Here is a 22,734-nt window from a genome sequence, read left to right as displayed (position 1 = left end):
AGCCTAACCATTAAATTCGAGTCAAAGGCCAGAAAATTTAGGTCAAGTCAATTAAACTAAAAGTTGAGTCGAGCTTTCCTTGCATGTACATATGTTTGCATCTTGATTTTTATTTGTATTTATCATATAAACTCTTCTATAAATTTATTTTATTTATATAAACTCTTCTATATACATATAAACTCTTCTATATATATATATATATATATATATATATATGTATGTATGTATGTATGTATGTATATGTATGTATGTATGTATATGCGTGTATTTGTCATTAATCGGAATGAGGAATGAGAATCAGAATAAATTGTTTACTTGACTTACGAGAATTGAAATCGGAATGGACTGGAATCTCATTGATGTGTTTATTTTATCTTGGAATTGATTTCGAAATGAGTTAGATTGTAACAAATTACTAAAAAGTACTCAATGAATTATTATCATAATAATTATTTTATATTTTAATTACAGTGATTATTTATTCAAAAATTATTATTATTATTATTATTAATTTTAATATATATTAATATATTAATAAAATCATAAATCTATCATTTTTCTTTAAATTAGTTTATAAAAATCGACCATGTTCCTTTCCCGAATGAGAAATTGGGTATAAAATCATAAATTTAAAATTTAACTAAAAATGATAAATCTGAACCCGAAAATATATATATATATATCAATTTTATCCTTAACTTATTTAAAAATAATAATGTTATATAATTAAGATATAAACAACAACAAAAAATTATAAAATTTAAAATTTATTAAAACTAAATCGTTTCCATGTAATATTCATTTTCTTTTTTAAGTGAAAGCGGTAAAAAAGGCTCACTCTCAAATCTCAATGGCACCATAGAAATCTATGACGAGAAAGACAAAATGAAAAATTAAAACAGTCCATATTCGTCATTCTATAATGCCGAATCTCTCTCTCTCAATTCTCCGAGCATGCAAAGCCAAAATCCGCCAAATCCGAACCCAAATCTGCTAGCACCGTCCAACCATTCATCGTAATTCAAGGTGCAATATCGGATTCCAGACAGTATGCATCTCATTTCAGATCGATAATTCGATGAGTTCAGTTGACCTTGAGAACGACTTGTTTTGCAGCTACATGACCTCGATGAGTTCGGTTAACGAAAATGTTGTCAGTGCAGTTTTTGATGGGTCAAATCAATTTGGTAATTTTACAAATTTGTTCTTTTGCAAATTTTACAAAAGCCTTTTCAATTTTGCCTGTTTTAGAGGAATCCCATTTTGTTAATTTGATTTTTTATGGCACTTATCCATGTTGTTGACATGCCCACTTGCAAATTAGTTCGTTAGTTAGTCAGTTAGATGGTGATTCTATTGAAGATTGCTTTTTGGCATTTGTTGCTCTTCCTCACTTATGTTGTACACTTTTTTTGATTTGGTGGTGATTTAAGGTCATTCGGAATGTCATTTATGCCATGCAGAGGGGATTTCTTGCTCAATTTCAAATGGGATCACAAGCACTTGGATAAAAAATCCTTCTTTTGATGCTCACAGAGCTCCTGACTTTTCTGCCATAAGGTTCTCCCCCCCTTCCCTACACGACTTTTGGATTTTTTTGTAATAACTAGTTTGTTTAATTTTTTAAATTGAGTCAATTGCTTTGCTAGCGAATTGCCAAGTCAACTATGACTTAAAGTCTTTCATGTATTTTAAATTGTTGGATGCAGTAGCATGAAAAAAGATTTATATTGATAGGCTTTTTCAATCTGCTGTTTGAATTGACTTTGCTATTCCATGAGTTGTTAATTTACATTCTTTGTGCTTTGATAGTAAATATGTGTTTTCTTGCTGCAATTGAACACATTTTTCGCTTACCTGCAAAAGAAATTGAATATGGTTATTATGCTTGATGGTTGGAATAGTATTATGCATTTTGTTTGTGTGTGTGTTAATGTTTTTGTGCACAAACACAAACTCAGTTGCAATTTAGTTCCTGATTCATCCAATTACCCAAAAACAGCAGAAAATATAACCAAAAAACAGTAGTAAATATATCTAAAAACAATAGAAAAATTAACTAAAAATGCATCCAATTTACCCAAAAAACAAAAAATCTAACCTAAAAACAGCAGTAAATGAAGCCCAAAACACAAGAAAAATTTAACCAAAAATGGCAGCAATTCATCCCAACTACAACAGAAAATTTAACTGACAAACAACAGTATATTTATTCAGAAACAACAAAATATTTAACCCAGAACCAGCATCAAATGAAGCCCAAAACACCAGAAAAATTTACCTGGAAATTGCAGAAAATATAACCCAAAAACAACAGTAAATTTATCTAAAAACAGCAGAAAAATAAACTGAAAAATAATAGCCAATTTACCCAGAAACAACAGAAAATGTAACCTAAAAATAGCAGCAAATGAAGCCCAAAACACAAGAAAAATTTAACCAAAATGGCGGCAATTCATTCCAAATATAGCAGACAATTTATCCAAAAACAGCAGAAAATTTAACTGACAAACAATAGTATATTTACCCAGAAACAACAAAATATTTAACCCAAAACCAACAGCAAATGAAGCCCAAAACACCAGAAAAATTTACTTGGAAATAGCAGAAAATATAACCCAAAAACAGCAATTAATTTATCTAAAAACAGTAGAAAAATAAACTGAAAAACAGCAGCCAATTTACCCAGAAACAACAAAAAATCTAACCTAAAAACAGCAACAAATGAAGCCCAAAACACAAGAAAAGTTTAACAAAAAAGGGCAGCAAATCATCCTAAATACAACAGAAAATTTACCCAGAAATAAAAGCATATCAAACCCAATTTTTTTTATTCATAACTCAGTGATCAAGAAGTGCATAACAATGATAATTGAATGCTTGATGCAGAGCAGCATTTAGAAACTATTCTTATGGTCTACACCTTTCTCAATAAGCTAAATTTAGTTTCAAATCAAATTACAGTATCAGAAAATAAAAGCTTGCAGCTAATAATGGAGAAAAACGACAGTGTCGGAAGAAAATTTCAAGAATCTGAGCTTCAAAAAAGCGAGTATTAAAGACTTAACGGGAAATCCCCATTCAATTCCCATATAAAAGGGAAAGAAGAATATCTGTGTGATCTTTAACTAAACACTGACATTAAGCAAACCCAAACACTTTGCATAGGAACTTCTTAATTCCGTGAACAAATGCGGAAATAATGACCATGAAAGAAAACTATGCAAACCCAAACACTTTGCAGCGACTTCTTAATTCTTAAATTCAATGCCATGAACAAATTATGACCATGAAAGAAAACTAAAATGCTTAGCAATTCAAACGAGACAGAGGATTAAACTTACCTTACACAGGTGACGACGGCCAAACCAAGATAGAGGCAGGGACGACAGAGACTCAACAATTCGAAGAAGATAGAAAATCAACTCAAGAATGGCTGCAATCTGCAGACGTATCGAGAGGTTTCTTTAGGAATTCGTTAATTAGAGATTAACGAAAAGACATGAACGAAAGTTTTCTCTTTTTATTTTTTTTATTTCTTTAAAAGGTAAATCCTGTTTTTTTTCCTTTAAATTTACACCGGTAAAATTTTATTTTTAAAAAGTACTTAACCGGCTTATAACCGGTTAGATATAAATTAATTAATTTTTTTATTTCTTAATTATTGTGAATCGTTGATTTAATCTAACGGTTCATAATGATTATGGCATTGATGCCGTAATTTTAATTACGGCATCATAGAATTTTCCCCATTTAATTAACTTTCTATTTGATGTTTGTAAGTAGAACTAGCCCATGATAAATTTCGTGTCTCTTTAATTATATACTTGCCCCTAAGACACTGATTACTCTAGTGATCATAGTGTAAAAATTTTTGAAGCAAACTTCGACAAAATGAGGGAAATTTCTTGACGTATAAGATAAAACAAATAGCCAGTTATGAGGAATATAATAAACCTTATCCTCCCATAATTAAAAACAAAGAAAACTGTCCAAACAAACAATTAACGCATACAACACAAGAAAAGCCAAATGTAACCAAAAATTAACTAAATCTATAGCTTGCTAGCTCAGCCACCACTGTTCTTGAAAGTTATGACATCACAAGAAAACTGATAATAGATGACATGAGTTTTGTGACAAATCATGAGTAAAAGGTCTTAAATTATAAAAGCATGACAAATTTGTGATAAATTTTTTGTCTATAAAAAATTTATTATGTACTTATGATAGACTTCTTATATATCAATAACTAATGGCATATTGATGATAAATATTTACTCTATCAAGTATTTTCATCATCATCATAATAATAATAATAATAATTATTATTATTATTATTGTTGTTGTTGTTGTTGTTGTTGTTGTTGTTATTATTAACAGCAATATTTAAAATAATAATCATAGTCACCATTATTATAATACATATAATAATCAAAATGACAACAATTAACTAAGAACATTTTAGTGACTTAAAAAATTCATTCTGAATCTTAGATAAAATAAATATATCAATAGGAATACAAAGCACTGTCATTCTCATCATATTTTGCTCGTCCTCAAATTCTTTCTTTATCAGTTTTTATCGGTCTATATCTTCCAACAAGTTTTGTATTTACATGAGAGCAATTTTCCCCGTACAGATACCTGTGCATTTTAAAACACGAAATTGAATTAGCCAACGCTGTTTTTTTAAATTGCAGCACTACAGTTTAAGCTCAAAAATATGCAGACATGCCCCTAAATATTTTCAGTAAATTATGTTACAATTAATTATATAATTTTTTTTCGCAGGGTAGATGCTGGAAGTTCAAGCCGCAGTGGTGATGCAAACTTAATGCTCAAGTGATGCCTTTGTGGGGGAGTACCCGTGGAATGTACCGAAAATAGCTGTGATCGGAGTAAAAACAAAAACACATCCGACTATTTTAACTGGTAGTCAAGGAATATTGTTGGCCAAGAATTTTGAGCCTCACAGGTTGATCGGCTTCCAGTGTAAGGACGACAATGGCTGCCGATTATTCAGGTGTAGAAGCGGCTATCCGCCAAAATGTACAGGTAACATATGTCAATGTTAATGGAATATGACCATATAATGTCATTCCATCGTTTTATAAAATAATTCAATAAAATTTAATTCTTAGTAATTATATATATGCTCAAGTCATGAAAAAAAAAAAATCATTAATCTGTCTCACTGGAGGGCCCATTGTGGAGCCAAATTTGAGGTTTAATTAGAGAGAGCCCCAAGTATGCAGTCACTAATTATATCTATTATTGTAAAAAAATGCAAGAGCATTTAGTGAAAAATAAAAGTAAAGCCGCTTCATCCAGCATAGCCAACTACCAAAAGTTGTAACCATATTTTGTATGAGAGCATGTTTATTTTAATTACAACGTCCCATCTCTATAAACAATCTCAAAGTAGGATATATACATGTCTTTCACTTCAGTTACCATCAAGAGTAGCTCAAGTACAACATTTGAAATGTTCCCAAAAATCGCTTCAATCAACAAGATGTATACCGCGAGCATATTTATCTTCAATTTAGTTTTTCAGTTGCTTTCTGTTAAAAGTATTGAGCTCTGTTTGGTTAACAAGAAAGTGAAGGAAAATGTAAACGAGAGAGAGAGAGAGAATTCTAGAAACTGAAAATTGTTTTCATTATTATGTAAATGATCTGAATTAATACAATGATATTTATAGTGAAGTCTGGATCCTTCTAAAGTATGCAAAGCATGGACTGGAGGCTAAATTAATTGTAACAACTCTTGGCGGGAATCTAACAAATTTGTAAAACAGAATTCCAGCTCAGCACTTGACTAAGCACTCCACTTGTGCAGCAATAATCTGACTTATCATATAATCTTAACATTCCCCCTTAAGCTCAAGGTCTTGGAGAGACATTGAGCTTAGATCTCATGTAAGCAAAATGATCAAGTGAAAGTGGTTTAGTAAAAATATTAGCAAGTTGGTCCGAACTTGATACATGCTGAATTGTCAATTCTTTCTTAGCCACATGCTCTCGGATGAAATGAATATCCAACTCAATATGCTTGGTTCTTGTATGATATTTTGGGTTACTAGCTAAAGGCTCCGCACTCTTATTATCACAATACAAAACAGGAGATGTGTCCAGCTGCACCTTTAATTCTTTCAGTAGATAGGTTATCCATAATACTTCAGAAGTGGCTGAGGCAAGTGCTCGATATTCCGACTCAGCAGTGGATCGAGAAACAAGTGTTTGCTTCTTTGATGACCTGCTTACAAGGTTTGAACCAAGGAACACACAATAACCTCCTATTGGCCTTCTATCATTTGGATCAGATCCCCAATCTGCATCTGAGTAAGTTGTCAGAATAAGTGACCCTGAATGATGAAACTGGAGACCAAAATGTGTAGTGCCTTGAAGATACCTGAGCAGTCTTTTGCAGGCTTGCCAATGCAGAACAATACGAGCTGCTAAGAACTGACTGAGTTTACTGACTGCAAATGCTATCCCTGGCCTTGTTAAAGTTACATATTGAAGTGATCCAATAATACTTCTTTTAAGGGATGTATTCTCAAATGGACTGCATAAGTCTTTTCAAAGCTTCTCAGAAACACTTATAGGAGTAGTGCGGCTTTTACTACCAAGCATATTAGCTTTGCTCAGAATATCACAGATATATTTTGTTTGAGATAGATGAAACCCTTCAACTGATGGTGTAACTTCTAGACCAAGAAAATAGCTAAAATCCCCTAGATCTTTGAGTGCAAACTCAGAACCAAGTTGCTTAATAACATTTTCTATGAGAACTGTATTTGAGCTCGTGACAAGTATATCATCTACATAGATCAGAACCATTATTATATCTCTCTCACTGTGTTGAAAAAATAAAGAAGTATCAGACTTTGAAGCTTGAAAACCCCATTGTAATAGGGAGTTCTTGAGCCTGTCATACCAAGCTCTTGGAGCTTGTTTAAGACCATATAAAGCTTTGTTTAACTTGCACACATGGGAAGGATATTGTGAATTAATGAATCCCTTAGGCTAATGCATATACACATCCTCTGTTAGCTCTCCATTTAGGAATACATTATTTATATCTAATTGTCTAACTGACCGGTGATGCATGACAGCAAGACTTAAGATGATTATGACATTACAAGGCTTAACAACAGGGCTAAAGGTTTCAAAGAAGTCTATGCCATATGTTTGATAAAATCCTTTGGCAACTAACCTAGCCTTATACTTGGAAACACTGTCATCTGGATTGCACTTCACCCGAAATACCCATTTGTTACCGACAATATTTGTTGCTGTCTCTGCTGGTACCAAAGTCCAGGTTTAATTCTTCTCCAGAGCAGTAAACTCTTCTTTCATGGCCATATGCCATTTGAGATATGCTAAAGCCTCTTTAAGACTCTTTGGTTCATAATTTTGTGTGACAACAAGATAGGTTTTTGGTTTAAAAATGCTTGATTTGGCTCTTGTAGTCATGGGATGTTGGTTAATTAATTGTGGAGGCAAAGGAAATATGTGAGGTGGTTATTGAATAAACTGAGATTGTGATGGAGTGAAAGAAGAAAACATCTCTAAATAAGAAAATTCAGACTTATTGAAATGAACATGAACAGTAATATAGACTCTCCCTGATCTATCCAGGCACTTATAGCCTTTGTGAAGAGGACTGTATCCCAAAAATAAGCATTTTTTTAGAATGAAAATCAAGCTTATGTGAATTATAAGGTTTGAGAAGTGGATAACATGCACATCCAAACACCTTAAGAAACTGATAATCTGGGGATTGATGATGCAACTTCTGAAAGGGTGACACATTATTTAGAATTGGTGTGGGCATTCTATTGATGAGAAAGAATGCACTGTGAAAGGCTTCCCACCAGAAAGATAATGGCATGTTTGCTTGTGCAAGAAGGGTTAAACCAGTTTCAACAATGTGTTTATGTTTTCTTTCAACAACACCATTTTGGTGATGTGAATGAGGACAACTGAACCCAGACTGAATGCCTTCTTGCTGAAGAAAAGTACTAAAGATTCTAAATTCTCCTCCCATATCTAACTGCAAGATTTTGATGGGCATATTGAACTACTTTTCAACCAGACGTTTGAAAGTTTTGAAGGTTTCTAAAGCATCAGATTTGAGAACAAGCGGAAAAATCCAACTGTACTGAGTATAGTCATCAACAAATAAAATATAATACTTGTAACCATTCATAGACATTACTGAGGCAGGTCCCCAAAGGTTTGTATGAATAAGTTCTAATGGTTGTTTGGTTTTAATTTCAGAGGTTGAGAAGTGAAATTTATGCAACTTTCCTTGCTGACAAGCATTGCAAAACTCAAATGATTGTTTATTATCATAACAAGAGGACATACATGAATTCTTTTATATGATTTGAATGACATGTTTGCTTGGATGACCAAGTCTATTATGTAGCAAATTTGTAGAGTTTACACTTTTGACAGACTCCTTATTAAAAGCAACTGAACCAAGACATTCCTTATTGGTACTAACACTAGTACTAGAAGGTAAGACTAACATCATGGAACTTGGATTGAGAGTTGAAATATTGGAGGATAGAACAGAATCTTCACATGACAATAGCTTGTATAAGCCACTCTTAGCAATCCCCTGAGCAAGTAGTGTTCCCTTCACTTATTATCAGTAAGAAGTTTGAAAACACTTATTAAGTTTTTGGTGATTTTAGGAATACATATTATGTCTTGAAGATGAAGATATGAACCACAATAAATGTAAAAACAGGTATAGTCAATGTGTGTAATTTGTAAGCCCCGACCATTTCCTACAAGTAAGAAATTAAAGCCAGAGTAGAATTTACCATCATTTAAATTCTGCACTGAATTAGTGAGATGATGAGTTACTCCACTGTCAAGGTACCAGCCTATATCGTGGTCAATATCATATCTTGTTCGTCTAAAATCCGCTCTTTGCTATTTTTCATCAATCCATTTGTCTATCAATCTCCATATTTTATACGAGAACAATTTTCAAGTGCAGATATCTATACATTTTGAAAATCGCTCCAACTGGATGCCATCTAAAGATAAACTATTATAAAAAAAGAAATACTAACAAAAACCATCTGTATGTACATTTGACTAAACCTTGGGAGTTGGTGTTTTTAACTTTTGTAATAAAGATAAAATCCTAAAATAAATTGAATATAAATAAATTCTGGTTTCGGCGTTTATTAGTCATTAAAGAAAGGCAGATATGCAATTGATTGCAAAATCCCCCCTCATTCAAACTACAAAAAGGAGGTCAAATATAAACACAGTGGAGATCATAAGCTCAAGTCAACTAATGTTTCTAGGTGCATAAGTACTTCTACAATAGAATCAACAAGTAGTTTATGGAGAAAATTTCTCTTAAGATCATTTTCTTGATCCTCTTCTCAATTGTTGCGTTTGGTTAGTCTTCCTCGTATCTTTATCCATATTACTTAATTATGGTTTTGTTGGTATCGATCTAATCATCATAACGTTAGTTTTGATTACCAGGGAAGTCCCTAGCAGTTGAAGCAAAAGATGTTCCATGTTCCAGTGAACGAGACTGCATCAAAGCCCGCTTCGATTGTGGGGGTATGCCTATTGGTTGTTTTGATCATAAGTGCGGATGCGTAATTGGTCCAGAAACAACATCATCGCCTATGAAGCTGGACCCTTTACTCTGTCGCACCGACAGCAACTGCCAAAATTTTCGATGTATTCTAACAATTCCAGTAAGCATGAAACCAAAGTGTATTAGTAACAGATGTGAATGCCGCGAAGGAATTTGATGTCATTCCATCATTTAATATTTAAATAAAATTTCTACTTAAAAATCTATATGCTGTTATATATATTTTTTAAGAAAAATAATTTTTCTGTCCAACATGGTTGAAACTTTAGGGAGAGATCGAAATGTTGGGCTAATTTCGAATTATTGTAAAAAATGCATGAGCATGTAATTTTAGGATCCCGTTAAATTACAGTTGCTATAACTCACACCCCATTTAAAAACATACAAAAAGTTGTAAGAAGCAGTGGGGCTCACATAATTTTTGAATGAAGTGTAAGTTACAGCAATTGTAACTTAGCAATTGCCGTGATTTTAATACTAGTAATTTAATAATAAACCAAATATAATAACAAACTATTAGTAGTAATAGTGCTGTTATTTCCTCCGAGTCAAATTCTGAGTCAAACTCCAAGCGTTACGAATACGACACCATTTTGATTAATTTTAATTTTATATTTTAAAGTTCAACTTTTGCACTTTGATTAATTTTAATTTTTTAATAAGCAAAATAAAAGCAAAAGCTTAGCAAAATTGCAAAAGCAAAAGCAGATTTTGAACAAAGCAGCCAAGCTACACGATGTAAGCGGATTCATTTACTTGATCCGTCGTTTGCAGAAGCAGCCTCTCTGTGATGCATCATTTTCAGAGGCAGATTTGGAGGAATTAGAGGGGGCTGATTTTGAAGAAGATAATGAGGAATTGGAGGAAAAAGTTGTTGAATCTAAAGTTGGGATGTGTGTTAATAATCCTGATGAAGAATATTGAAAAGCTTATGGGTAATTGGAATTTTGGGCTCTGAACACAATCATGCCGTGAGTTTGAAATTATCCTGTTTCTCCATTATTTCGAGCTATTTTTTTCATATGAGGGAGTTGAACACAACAATACCCAGATCTGCAAAAAAGAGAGAAGTTGGTGGTCTCGTTAAGTCGATAGCGGATCAAGAAGTTAAGATGCTACACGATCTACAAGCTAAAGATTTGGGGAGGTGTTCTTTTTTTAGTTAAAAAATATCCATAGATAATGTTCTCAAAGCATAAATTTTTTTTTTAATTCCAAAAACAGGACAGAGGTTGTGGGGACTGTGGCCGGAAAGAATTATTGTTTATAAATAACTTCTTCTTTTTTAACTAAAACGGTGCGATTTTAGGATTCAGGTTTGACTCGGGGATATATATATATATATATACATACATACATACATAAGTAGCTGCAACAAGATCTAGAGGGTCGTCACCACAAAATCCTTCTTATATTTGGGCCACGATTAACTTCAGACTGCGGCTTCTCTAGCTCCACTTCCAAATGTCGGGTCCTATCACTTTTATTTTATTTAGGAATAACAAAATGTAATCTGACTAGTGGATTCTTACATTTAACAACGAATCTATTTCCTATTTTGAAAGATTTCTGATGATGTAATCTAAGTTCTTGATTTTTTTGCCATTTTTTATTAAGAAGAAATTAATAATCTTGCTACAACTAATAACTATCCTCATCAATATATAGACTGCTTAAAGTTTTGATACGTTCTTCACGCCAAATACTTTCAAGAAAAGCTCGAATACAAAAATAAATATCAAAATTTACAACAATTATTCCAGTTTGTGGCAATCAAAATGATGCCTATGAAGAAGATTAGTTATATAAAAGCGACTTTGATGGTCATCCTCATAGTCATCGCATCTCGTTAGTCTTTCTGTCGTTTTTTCTTCGCCCCTTCTCTCATACAAACTATTTACTTATATCGATTTAACAATTTGTATCGATGCTAACAGGGCAATTGCTGGAAGTTGGAGCCAGGGACGTCGCCTCGCAAGCAAAAACTCAAGCTACTTCAGATGGTAACTGTAAAAGTGACGGCGATTGCTCTGGCTTAATCTATTGTATTCCTGAGCAAGGCACAGCAAAATGTATTAATAACCATTGTTGTTGTAGTGGCGGCGGTGAATTCTAGAAAATTGAATATCAGTTCATCAATAAACATGCAATTAAATGATATCTTAATATCTAAAATCACATTTGTTCCTTCTTTTAAGTAATTATTTTTATTGATACGATAGAAAATATTAATCAACTCATTTTCCCAACAAAGCCATTTCCAAGAATATCTTGCATGCCAATTTTCATTATTTTGCAGAACTCCCGAAACCAATAATAACAACATGTTATCGAAAGTGTAGATGCTTGTTAGAAGTATATATAAAACCATTTGGGGTGGTACGCACTAAAGGTTTTGGTTTGAATGATGTTCCTTATTCTCAAACAATTTTTTTTAAAGGTTAATATAATTTTTACTATTTTAAGAGTTACAAAACAACAAAGAGTTGTAAGAAATGTAACCCTTTACTACTAAATGTATTTTTATGAAACTTCATATTTTACTGTAGTACATTCTATTTATAAGTGCTTAAAACTTTTGATATGTTCTTCACTTGAAATACTTTCAAGAAAAGCTCAAATACAACAATAAATATCAAAACCTACAACAATTACTCTCAATTTGTGGCAATCAAAATTAGGGATGGCAAAATCTAGATCCCATATACTACTAGAAAAATGGTCTTTTTTGACATTTGTCTTATGACACTTTATTAAAAAGTATTAGTTGTTACATGCATTTGGGTCATTTTCCGTGTTTTACAGATAAGTATCACAAATTAATGATACTATAGTATCTGTAAATTAAACATCAGAGATCCGTGACAATAAGGTATTAGTAGTTTAAAAAATTAAATTTTAATTTTGTATCTACTAGTAATCGGTACCGAAGACCTCTAAGTCGTAACTTTTTAATTTTAAACGCTAAACACGAGTTGCATTTAAATTTTTTAATTAATAAGTAAATGGATATTAAAATTTAAAGTAAATTACCCAAAAACAATTGATACTATGTCATTTTTAATGAATGGTGTATATGAAACTTAAAATCTAAAAAAAAATTAAGTCAAAAGTCTATCCCACGGCTGTCAAAGCTCTCCTCCTTCTCTTTCCCTCACTCTTTTCCCTCTCTTTCTCTCTAACAATGATTTGACTTGAAAGCCGCCTCCATCAACACCTTGAAAACTGCAATCTTTAAGCTAAAATATCCCTTAAAAGAATCTAGAAAGTGCTTGAAGAATTTGGGCAAAGCTAGAGTTTGAAATTGGAATTAGTGTTGCGATAACTCTTTATCTCATTCTCTGTTCTCATTGTTTAAGTGTTTATATGTTAATCGGTTGATGTTCATTGAGTGCAAATGAGACATCGCACTTATTTGGAAATCTAGGGTTTTTGTTGCTAATAATCTAATCTAATATTTAATAAAATAGTTAAAAGGCTGTTTTATTATAGTTTGAATTCAATTTATTAATTGAGACTTTATATTTTTTTTGGAAATATGGGGTTTTTTTGCTATTAAAGTGAATGATTTTGTTAATTTAGTGTTTTAAGTGAATGATTTTTAATTTAGGCCAGAGGTGTTTAGTTAATAAAAATCCCATCCTCACTTAGGTTATATATTTTTCTTTGTTGGGCGGTTTATATATTTTTAAATCATTGAGGTTATGGTAATGAAACTAGTGAATCAGGAATTTTAGTTTGTAAATCACCTTATCATTTAGTTATGTATCTACGGGTTTTTATACTTTTGGATATTTCGAAAGTAAAAAACCAGGTTATTGTTTGCTTTTATGCCTAATTTTACTTTAAACATGGGGATTGATGATATTCGAGTTGCTGGAAACTTGATTTTGAGGTGAAAAGTTGATTAATAGTTTATGAAATTAAACTGAAAATTTGAGGATTGATAGACTGTTGTTGTAAACTTAGTTGTGATTAAATGACTTTTAATTGATTTGAAATTTTGAGAAACTAAATTTAAATGCAAACATTTCAGCTCTGGAAAATTTGGAATGAATTGGTTTTATGTTTGATTTTCAATGGATTTCTCAATATGGTTGGTTGTTTTACAATTTTATTAGAAATTACCTATGTGCCATGTTTGATATTGCAAAGGAATAGCCTAACAGTGTCAGAATAAGCTAAAATTAAAAAAAAAAAACTTCTATATGTATACTTCAAATCTGGAAATTTTCATTTTGGTTAAACTTGTAATTTACTTTTAATGATTTTTCAAGCTCTGCTGCCTCTGTAGTAACTTCTTTTGACAGAAATATTCATTAATCTTTGATCCTATCAAACACTAGCCTAACGATATCGGAATGACCTCAAATTTTAATATATTGTTGACTTATATGTCCACTTAAAATTTGGAAAGTAGTATTTTAAATTTAATAAATATTCAAATAGCGGCTGCTGCTTTTACAGTTTCATATGTTGGTTTGAGTTATATAGTTTTGTCATGTGAAAAGCTAATGTAGAGTTGTCCAAATGACTTGAAAATTTTATATGTGATGCACTGACATATCTAACTATGTTCTATAAGTTTGATAACATTCTGAAAATTATTGAATTGAAGAAAATCTTAAATCCAAGTTGTCAATGTTTCCTATTAAATCTGACTAGCAATAAATCTACTAACTTGCAATACTTTTCAAGAAATAAATGTGTCAACACAGCGAATTGCAGTGGTAGAATAAAGTGCCAAATGCATAAATTTTTTTTTTCATTATATTTGGGACTATTCTTAAAGGTTAGTCTTTTTTGTCTTTTTATTGAACTGATTTAACTTAAATAGCTACCAAGTTATTGATTTTTTCGATTTACAATCGATTTGAGTTTTACGTTCTTGTTTTGTGTTGATTTGAGTTTTACATCCTAGTTTAAGACTTTGAGGGCTTTCAAGAAATTATTTTAAATGATGAGCATATGAGTAATAGCTTGAAAATTAATTTACTATATCAAATATCTATTTAGTGTAGCGTATTAATTTTAAGAACTATGGATTATTCCATGAATATTCTAGTAAAAGTTTATGTTATATATGCATGTCTTAATATATAATAATTATATTTTAAAGTTTGTTTTATTTTTTTGTTCCTTTCTAGGTTTAGGAAAAATGTTTAAAGTGATTTTGGGTGATGATGTCAATCAAGTTAAAGCAACATTACTTGTGAGTGGTAATATATAATGATTATATTTTTATTTTATTTTTTATGTTCTTAAAGTTTTATATTAAAGCAAAACTAATGAATACTTAATTATAATTTAGGGTCATATTCTTTAAATGGTTCAGGTGATAAAATTTCAGTATTAAAATAAATCTCATACTCACTTTATAAAGGCTTAACTAAGGTTGCAAATATTATTTTTTTTAGTAGTAATGATTTTGGATCGAACTCTCAAATTAATAAAATATTTTATGTCCAAACTTCATTATGCCTAATGTAAATATGGAGATTTATTTGTAATAGAGCATTTGCGATAGCTTTTAACTATGCATGAAAATCATTTTATATATGTAGATAGAGTAACTTGCTTATGTTGAAACTAGATATTACATTGAAAACTTCTTGTCTACTATCATTTGCTTTATATATAACCTTTACCAAAAGAGAATAAGTTCATTAGATCTTTTTTTCTTATTTATATCTATAGTTGAATAAACTATATATCTTAGGTAGTTTTAATGAAATAGGCTACAACTTTCTTGTTTACTAATTTTTCTTTGAAATAGTTGGGTTTATTTGTAAATAGCTTGTGAGAATTTTTTCTTTCTAACGAAATAATTTTATTTCTGTTAATTGTTGTTTCTCCAATGGTTGGGAATTGGCAGCCAATTTTTTTTTTCCATGTATTCATATGCTGATTTGATCAATGTGTTTGAAGTGTTTCTTCCTTAACTCTACTTGTATCTTAACCCATACATAGGGATGACAATTCAACCCGGACTCGGCCTGGACCCGGACGAAACCCAGATTTTTCAGGCCGAGTTCAACCCGTACCAGATTAAATAAAATCCGGATCCATATGTCATTTTTAAAAACCCGCATATGTCCGGGTCCGGTTCCGGCTTCAGGTAAACCCGTCTATCTGGAACCCGGATCCGGATATATTAATTTTAAAAATTATTTTTAATATAAATAGGAAAAGAAAAAAGCCCAAATGGTGCCCTAGTTCATTACACTTTCCTAGCCGCACAAACATTTCCTCTCTCAGTCCCTCTTCAGTTCATCTTCATTAAATCAAATCATGGTCGTCATCACTTGCCCATCTTTGCCGCTGTTCATCATTATCATCATCAGCCATTGTTTCCTTATCTTTTCTATCGCGACCGGTAACCAACTGTGATACGGGTTAAACGCCAACTTCGCCAATCACAATCGCGGGTGTTCATCATCATCAGCCGCCATCGCGACCAATAACTAGCTCCGATACGGTTAGAAGTAACGAGCTTGCCTTCGCCGTTCGTTGCCTCACTGGACGTCGATCCTTTAAGTTTGTGGATACCGAATCATGCGTTCCTGCTTCCCTCGTTGAAAAGTTGATGTCTTTCATTTTATAAATATGTGATTTATGCTTTGTTATGATTTGATTTTAATACTTATGCTTTGATATGCTTCCATTTTGTTATTTATAGTTGATTTAATTTTAAAATATTTTTTAATTGTTGGATATTGCTGTTAATAAATTAGAATGTTGGAAACGTGATCGATTTGATTCAAATGCGAAGAAGTAGCAATAATGATGATGATATCGTTGATTATAAGTGGGAGGTTCTAACCAAGAAACAAACAAGCTGATTTGTATTTAGTTTGTTTAGAAGTTGCATTTGTATTTTATTTGCAGAAATCCTGGATTTGTATTTCTATTTGATTTTTTAGTTGAATTTAGTTTCTTTTTTCAATTGGATTCATCAATCTAGGTTGGAAACCCGCATTCTGGGAACCCAAATTTTTCCGGGTTGAACCCGTGCGGGACCCATAGTGGAAAAAGGCGGGTTTATTTGCGGGTCTAGTAGATAAAATATTCGTTCGGGTCCGGATTCGGAACGGCTAAACCTAGACCCAGACCCAAATTTTTCCATCCCTTCCTATACAGTCTATTTAATAGAGAAGCTGATGGTGTGATAACGCAATTACACTATTTATGTTCAAAAAGTGAAAGACAATCATCTTTCTCAATTTAGATTCTACATTTGTTAAATTGAGTCACAAGTAGTAGGCATTTGATTGGGTGGTAGAAATTTTTATGTATTTAATTTAGATTATTTAGTTATGAGAGTAGGATATTTCATATCTTGTTTATTGAAGTATTCAGAATTTGTAATATATACTAATAAAATTTAAATGTGAAATGAAAGATTTTGTAACATAAATCAATTTTTTTGTTATTTTGTGGTGCCTTTTAATTTTGCCGCTGAATCAATATGCAATGATCCAATTCAATATTTTCATTCTAATTTTGATAATTCTTACAGCTCAAGTAAACAACTTATTCTGATTCTTATTCTTCATTCCAACATATTTTAGTTCTAGCCTATTCCGATTACTAGCTAGTAAATGCACCATATTTATCTTACTCATTGGTAATTTACTAAAATTGCCAATGATTACTTCAACAATTGGTGTGGTTGTTGGTTGTAGTTTGTATAGTAAAATGGATATTGTAATTTCAATATATTAAAATTTCATGGATTTTATTATTTATTGGATTTTTAATTATTAGCATTGTATTTTGTATTCATTTTATATTTATAAATTATATTTCTAAGAGCATATTTACAAACTTGGGAATGTACGACGTAAAAAAAAAACTCAAATAATAATAACAATACAATTCAAATAATATCAATTTTTCATTAAGAATTTTAAAAAAGAAGCCCAAAATTCAATAAATTTGAATTTTCGCATTTAATTGTGGTGTAACAGGAATGCAATAGGTAAAATCTATAATAGTGCTTATGACGGGCATTAGCTTTGTCATAAATGAGTTACATTACCATAAATGACAAAACAATTGTAATCTATAGTGACGTTATCATAAATGATATATCAAACAATTATCATCTACTTTTCAGATTACGATTTTTATCTATCATCTATTACCAGCTTCATTGTAATGAAGATAACAACAACAATGAATTTTATTGTATATAAGAAGAACCAATTGAGGAGAGCTAGTTCTGCCTTCACTCTCAGCGTAAAAAAATGAAAAGGAGGTAATCGGCATAATATAATAACAACGAATATTATGAGACGGATATTTGATTAAGTAATATTTTGTTAAGAATATATGCTAGCAAGTTCGTTAAGTTAGTTAAATACCTAACTATGATGACTTGGTTACTAAGTCAGCATGATAGTTATGAGCAATTAACAACCACGAGAGCAGTGTTTGTAATATGTTATTTTGTTCATCAGGTTATTAGCATTTTAGCATAAGCATCTGGTGCTTGTAGAAATTTTCAGACATTACTATATAAAGGCATTGTAATTGCATTCATTCTGTGATGAAATATTATTTGAGCTTCATTGAATTTTCTCTTTCAATTTTTTAGTTTCTCTCTCACTTTCTTAGTAACTAGACAACACAAACTACAAAATAAAATTTGATTCGGTGTCAGAGCCATAGATCAAACACTCTAATGGCATCTTTAAGCTTAATTACTAACATTTCATCCTCAATTTCATCATTCACTTTTACAACACCAATTAAACTTAATAGATCAAACTACAGAATCTAAAAATTGCATATCCTTTCCTCTGTTCAAGCATATGAGCTGGAAAGTCTTCTTAATGGATCGCGAGTTTGTCCAAATCAATTCCTTACTGGTGATTCAACAAACTCCAATGCTGTTGAATAGGAAAATCCTACATATGTTGTGTAGAAGAAGCAGATCAAATTTTGTTGAGCTGGCTCTTATCCTTTATTAATGTTGAAATCTTTAGCCTTGTGTTAACAATCTATAACCTCTCATGAACTGTGGACTAGCCTAGAACAACAATTTGGTTATAAAACCGCTACTAAGAAGGTTCATCTAAAGATGATAATATGATGTTGAATAATCTCAAAAAAGAATCTATGTCCATTGCTGACTACTTTAGCAAGTTGAGATCTGCGACTTATAAATTGGCTGTTGCTGGTAGTCCAGTTAGCTTTCATCATTCGCGTGATGGCGGAGGTCGACCCTATAGAATCATGGCCCATGGAAGCAGATACATATCTATAAATCACATATTATCATTCTCAATTTAATATTTCAATATGAAAACTCTAGAAGGAGACCGGCACAGAATTTGCAGATTGTATCAATATAATTCATATTTTCAAGATATTATTGGCCTATCTCCTAAGTGTGATTTAAAGATTAAGGACAGTGACAGCATTTGACTGCTACTTGATGGTACAAGTGAAGAATAGAAAGGAAGTATCAATTAATTTTGGATTTAAGGGAAAAAAAAGATAGTGCTATCTGTAAACTCTAGTAAGCTACAGCTGTATACAACATGAATCTCTATTTATTAAATTAGAAAAACAAAGCGCTAACCTGCTTGTTTAATTGTAGTATTTGAGTAACATTTCACAAGAAAGAGCTACAAGGTAAGTTCTGAAGTCCAACAGAAGAATAAAAAACTGATAAGCACATTAACTACATTATCAATTATTCACTGACTCAATAATATCTATAATCTATTTTGCATAATCTTCATGTTACACTTTCAGGTTTAAGTTTTTTCCAACACGTATACAAGGGCAAGATATGGTAATGAACACGTCCAGCTCACAAGGACACAATTGCATGGCAGATATGCAAGATCTGAGAGGTAATTCATGACATCTACATTATCCAAGTTAAAACAGCTATTATAATGTATTTAGTTTTTTTTTTTTTTTAAAAAGGCTTACCAGAATGATAGGGGTAGAAGAAATGCAGCAATAAATAGAATATTGGGTGAAGCTGCAGCAATAGTTTCAGTCACTTAACAGTACCAGCAAACTTCCAGTGAAAAAAATTTAAGGACTAGGTGTTTAAGCCACAGTCAAGGGGGAAGTACCCATGAGGATAAAGCCACAAGCATGAGACCAGCGAAGCCACCCATCACAAGTAGCAAGAAGTGTAGAAATAAAATAAATGAAGTACCCTGAAAGGAGACTGGATCAAAAAGCTTGATTATCTATAGCATGATCACTTCCCACATCATTATATGCACTCTATTATATTTCAAACTCCAAATAAAGAAGCCAAAAAAAAAAGGAAAAAAAAAAGAGTTTGAAAGCTTTCTGTTGTCTGGGTCAAAGAGACCAAGAATTCCCTGTAAACGGTTAAAATGATTTTCAAGATCTTGGGGTGCTTTCTGAAGCAGATGTTAAAAATAGAAATGTAATGAAGACTTGTTCAAAGGTGACAAAATCCCATGGTACGATCACTGATTCCTTATTCTCACCCAAATTGGAAGAGGCAATCATGAGATGGAGTACCTGAAATAGTAGATGAAAAGAGTTAGCATAAAAGAAGAACGTATGAATAACAAACCACAAAAACTATGTTTATTGTCTTATAGAACCAAACACTGAAACAAAATGGCAAGTAAAATTCTTCCCACTTAAAAAAAGAAAAGACGAGTTTGTGAGCTTTTCAAGCAAAATGAACTGAAACAGTTTGTATATATCTGTGTTGGTATCCTTGTTAGCAGATTGGAGAGAAAAAGAAGAAGAATCTTAACAGAGAAGAGTATAAGAAATAATATAACACAAGAATGAAAGAGTGAATAGTTTGAAAACAATAACTATGATTAAAAAAATTCATCTTTCTGCATGCAGCAATTATTTTCAGAATGTTAAATGAAACAATCTAAATTACTTAACAATTTTTCAACTAAGCACCGAAAAGAAAATGCTATGACTCGCTTGTTGCCGCGTCCTCCGACCTCTTTATTTCGCATGTGAATTCTGGTGAGCTACAACAATAAAATGGCTCACTTGTAAGTACCAAACAAAGAATCAAATAAGAAAATCCTTTTTAATGTATAAAGTCATCAACATACCAGGCAACCATTAGTTGATCATCAATGACTCAAGCTAAACCTAACAAGGAAAAGGCTTCACACGAGAATACTTCTGTGCAAAACAAGCATACACATTTAATGTCTCAAAATATCACCTAAAGAATGTCCATGAGCCGTTGGCAAAAGTATAATGTTCTTTCAGGATTTATACAAATCACACTATGAGGAAGTGCAGAGAGAACAACTGATAACTTGACTTATAATTTGAGGCTCTCGGGGCAAGAGATTAACTCAGTTATATGAATATAAGCAATAAATATTCTTAAACACAAATTAGTATAGTAGTATGATAGTATCAACTACAATTACAGTCTTTGAAGACACAATAGGATGAAAAAGAAAAAAAAACATATATCTCAAAACTTCTACCAAACAGTCAACACTAATATCTAATGGACACATTTAATTAATCCCTCAACAATTCAATCATTCATTAACCATTTTCTGGCATAAATTTCCAACAATCTAAAGCAGAGAGTTCCAAGTTTTTAACCCCAAATGGCTGTAAAATCCCAAATTCATTTTATCTTCTCCCCGCATTTTCTCATCAACCAAACACATAACAGAGCTCCCACTGACAAATGCAAACAACATACACCATCTTTTCACATTCAAATACAACCCAAGATCACAAAAGGTTATATCCCATCAATTGATTAACCACAGGAAATATATCATCAATTGGATCACCTCATAAATCAAATTCAATTCCACGATATTACCAACCTCCCGTCTAAAGAATTTAAAAAAAAAAAGGCAAAAAATTTAAAATGAAAACAACACCATTATGAAAAACAAGCAAAAGGGTATTTAAATCAAACCTGATAGAACGCAACAAGAGCAAGAAAGCCGTCGACAGGAGCCAGAGCCAAATTGGGTACAAGCAAGCTAGGAGGGTAGCAAGTAAAGATGCTTGATTCAAGAACCATTTTGAATTTTTATTTGCTAAACACTGTAAAGTTTGTTTCGATTAAAACAACAAAAGGGAAAAAGAAAAAAAAAAGGAAAAAGCAAAGTAAAATGTTATATCATATTAAATTATATTATATCTCTCAGCTGGCAGAAGAAAGAGAGCTCGAACTCGTGTAATGTGTTGATTTTTTCTTTCTATTTGTTTGTTTTTGTATTTGTATTTTCACATGCACGCAGAGAAAATAGCCATTGGAAAATTATTGATGATGATGTGTACGGTACGGACACATACGAATAGCCTGTTCATGTCCCCTTGGCTCGCCCAGAATCAGTGAGAGACTGAGAGTCTTCTGTCTCAGTTTATCAGAACAATTTGTTTTTACTAAATGAAATAAAAATAATTTGTTAATTATAATAAATTTTGAAGAAAATTTTTATTATATTATGAGAAAAAAAAATTCGAGTTTCCCAGAATTGTTTTATTATTGCATTTTGAATGAATTTTTAATAATAGAAAATTTTTAAATGTAGCACATCATACGTACAAGAATTTTTTTTTTAATTTTTTGTGAGACAAAATTTTTCTTAATGAATTTTTAATAATAGAGAATTATAATTCTTCTAATTCATTTCATTTTGAATGAAATAATATAATAAGCGAAAAAATTAAAATGTCTTGTGAGCTTTTTGACTCTGTAGCTGCTCTAGCTTATGACCAATCTAGCTACGTTTGTCCTTGTCGGCAAAAACCTCTGTTTTTTTTTTTGTTTTCTTTTTTCTTTTTTTTTTTAATATACATACAAGTGTTTTTTTTTTTGTGAGTTGTTAAAATAATCAAGTGGGTTAATGAAGTCTAATTTGTTTCACAAGTTTTTTTTTCTTTTTTAATAATATGTAATAAGAATTTATAAATTATGATGTTTTGTTTTTATAGCCAAATGGTGGGACCAAAATATAATTAATTATTCGCATTACATTTGTAGTTTGATTTTACAACTTAAATTTATTTAACATGTTATATAAAAGGTCATAATCGATATCGATAGATATCAAACAATCTTGG

General features: G+C 31.5%; 1 protein-coding gene and 1 long non-coding RNA gene across 11 annotated transcripts in view; one reads left to right on the top strand and one right to left on the bottom strand.

The window, feature by feature from the left end:
• The window catches only part of LOC102615433 (tobamovirus multiplication protein 1), a 109,587-nt gene that overhangs the window by 49,010 nt on the left and 37,843 nt on the right, over window positions 1-22,734 (bottom strand). Inside the window, exons 1-4 of one of the 10 annotated variants that reach the window (XM_052440334.1) lie at window positions 21,581-21,998; window positions 20,560-20,651; window positions 20,139-20,172; window positions 19,749-19,835 (exon numbers count right to left, since the gene is read on the bottom strand). In XM_052440334.1, the coding sequence (XP_052296294.1) occupies window positions 19,749-19,835; window positions 20,139-20,160 (109 nt within the window). In that variant the 5' untranslated portion in view covers window positions 20,161-20,172; window positions 20,560-20,651; window positions 21,581-21,998. Of the gene's footprint in view, window positions 1-19,748; window positions 19,836-20,138; window positions 20,652-20,738; window positions 20,812-21,580; window positions 21,999-22,734 lie in introns of those variants that run through there. The other 9 variants (XM_052440330.1, XM_052440331.1, XM_052440332.1 and 6 more) reach the window with 9 other exon arrangements.
• On the top strand, window positions 9,193-9,855 carry LOC127901955 (uncharacterized). The gene is made up of 2 exons (XR_008054357.1): window positions 9,193-9,440; window positions 9,531-9,855. It is a non-coding gene; the product is annotated as an uncharacterized LOC127901955 (long non-coding RNA).

The sequence above is a fragment of the Citrus sinensis genome, chromosome 4 (assembly GCF_022201045.2).
Source record: "Citrus sinensis cultivar Valencia sweet orange chromosome 4, DVS_A1.0, whole genome shotgun sequence".
NCBI classification, from domain to species: Eukaryota; Viridiplantae; Streptophyta; class Magnoliopsida; order Sapindales; family Rutaceae; genus Citrus; species Citrus sinensis.
This window is presented reverse-complemented; position numbering and strand designations above follow the sequence as displayed.